A 1,722-nucleotide genomic window follows, 5' to 3' on the forward strand; every position below is an offset into this window, starting at 1 on the left:
GGGCGTAACGTTAAGAGTGGCCGCTGTTCTGACTACGGTTCAGTAAACTGCCGTTAGTTAGCGTTCTTAGCTCCAGAGTTGAGTGCTGACCGGGATGGCTGCTAGCTGGCTGGGGGCTGACTTTGGATGTATAATTTCTAAAAGTAATTCTGCATTTGTTTCAACTCCAGGTGAGGTTTTCTCGTCCTGAGTCAGAGCAGGCTCGGCAGAGGAGGATCCAGTCGTACGAGTTCCTCCAGAAGAAGCAGGCGGAGGAACCCTGGGTCCACCTACACTACCACGGTGTCAAGGTAGGTGGAGCACTCATTAGGGCGTGATAGAGCTTGTGCTTTAGTGAGATCACCAGTAGTGTGCTGTATTGTATTGTATTGTATTGTATTGTATTGTATTGTATTGTATTGTATTGTCGCGATCTCTTACTGCATTGTTGTCAGTAGATCTTGTCACCATCATTTGTGTCTTTGTTTAAATTCAGGATGGGCGTTCAGAGCATGAAAGGCAGTACATGTTCTGCCAATCAGTGGACGCCTCAGAGAACTCTGAACTGGTCAAAACTCCTAAGTGAGTATCAACAAATGGCGTTTTAATACATCTCATGACTTTGACTAAGAGTCTGGATTATGTCTTGGTTAGAGTCTGAGATAATCTTTTGGTTTTGGTTTGGATTATGAAAAGCCAGAGTTGTCTCCCCTGGTTGTCTGTAGTCATTCAGTCATTTATATTGATTTACATCTTCTACCAGGACTTCAGGTTTTTGGTTTCATTCTTCTAGTTGTCCTGTCCTCCTCTTGTCATTTCTTATTTACATGCTCAATCTTAATTTTTGCAGAGAGTATTTGTCAATGCTGATGCCCCCTCTTGCAGAGGAAAAAGTGTAAGTATTACTCACACTTCTCACAAAAGTTGAGATTTAAACCAGATATCAGACAATATCACAGATGCTTCATTGACGTTTTCCCCTTTCTCTGACTGGATTTCTGTACGTCAGTGTGAAGCCAGTTGGTCCCAGTAATGTGCTCTCCATGGCTCAACTCCGCACTCTGCCACTGGGAGAGCAAGTCAAGACCCTGATGAAGAATGGTAGGCCAGCACATTAACACAATGCTAATCTCACACCTGTCAAATAGAAGGGCTGCAACATCTGGTTTTCTACAAATTTATATTTTGTTATATACAAAAATGGCAGATCAGTCATTCCACATTTCCCATGCGGTTTTTCTTTGTACCAGATGGGGGCGACAAAGCATTTGTATTGATGCCACCGTGTAAAACGGTTTACAACATTGTGCTCCTTAGTAATAATTAGTGCTGTTAAACAATTTAAATAATTATTTGCGATTGATTGCATTAACGTCATAGTTAACTCGCAATTAATTGCATTTAATCACACATTTTAATCTATTCTAAATGTCCCTTGATTCCTTTTGTCCCATTATTTCTTTTTATATTTTTATCCCATTTTAATGCTCTTATCAACATGGAAAAATGGAACGGCTTGCTTTGTGCAAATGTTTTTTATTGAAAACAACATTGGCATATAGCCTATTGTAGTGTTCAATTTCACACGTAACATTCTCACATGGAGCAGTCATTAACACACCCAAACTTGCAAAACTTGCAAAACACACCAAATATATATATATATATATATATATATATATATATATAATAATATATACCATAGCTGCCGCCCGGAGGCTTGCTCCAACCTAAGTCAAATTC

At 39.8% G+C, this 1,722-nt stretch overlaps 1 protein-coding gene across 1 annotated transcript in view; it reads left to right on the forward strand.

Moving 5' to 3' along the window:
• The window catches only part of polr3e (polymerase (RNA) III (DNA directed) polypeptide E), a 15,426-nt gene that overhangs the window by 5,968 nt on the left and 7,736 nt on the right, over positions 1 to 1,722 (forward strand). Inside the window, exons 9-12 of the mRNA XM_032503162.1 lie at positions 171 to 290; positions 476 to 561; positions 830 to 874; positions 989 to 1,080. Of these exons, the coding sequence (XP_032359053.1) occupies positions 171 to 290; positions 476 to 561; positions 830 to 874; positions 989 to 1,080 (343 nt within the window). The remainder of the gene's footprint in view (positions 1 to 170; positions 291 to 475; positions 562 to 829; positions 875 to 988; positions 1,081 to 1,722) is intronic.

Source organism: Etheostoma spectabile, chromosome 21 (genome assembly GCF_008692095.1).
Source record: "Etheostoma spectabile isolate EspeVRDwgs_2016 chromosome 21, UIUC_Espe_1.0, whole genome shotgun sequence".
NCBI lineage: Eukaryota > Metazoa > Chordata > Actinopteri > Perciformes > Percidae > Etheostoma > Etheostoma spectabile.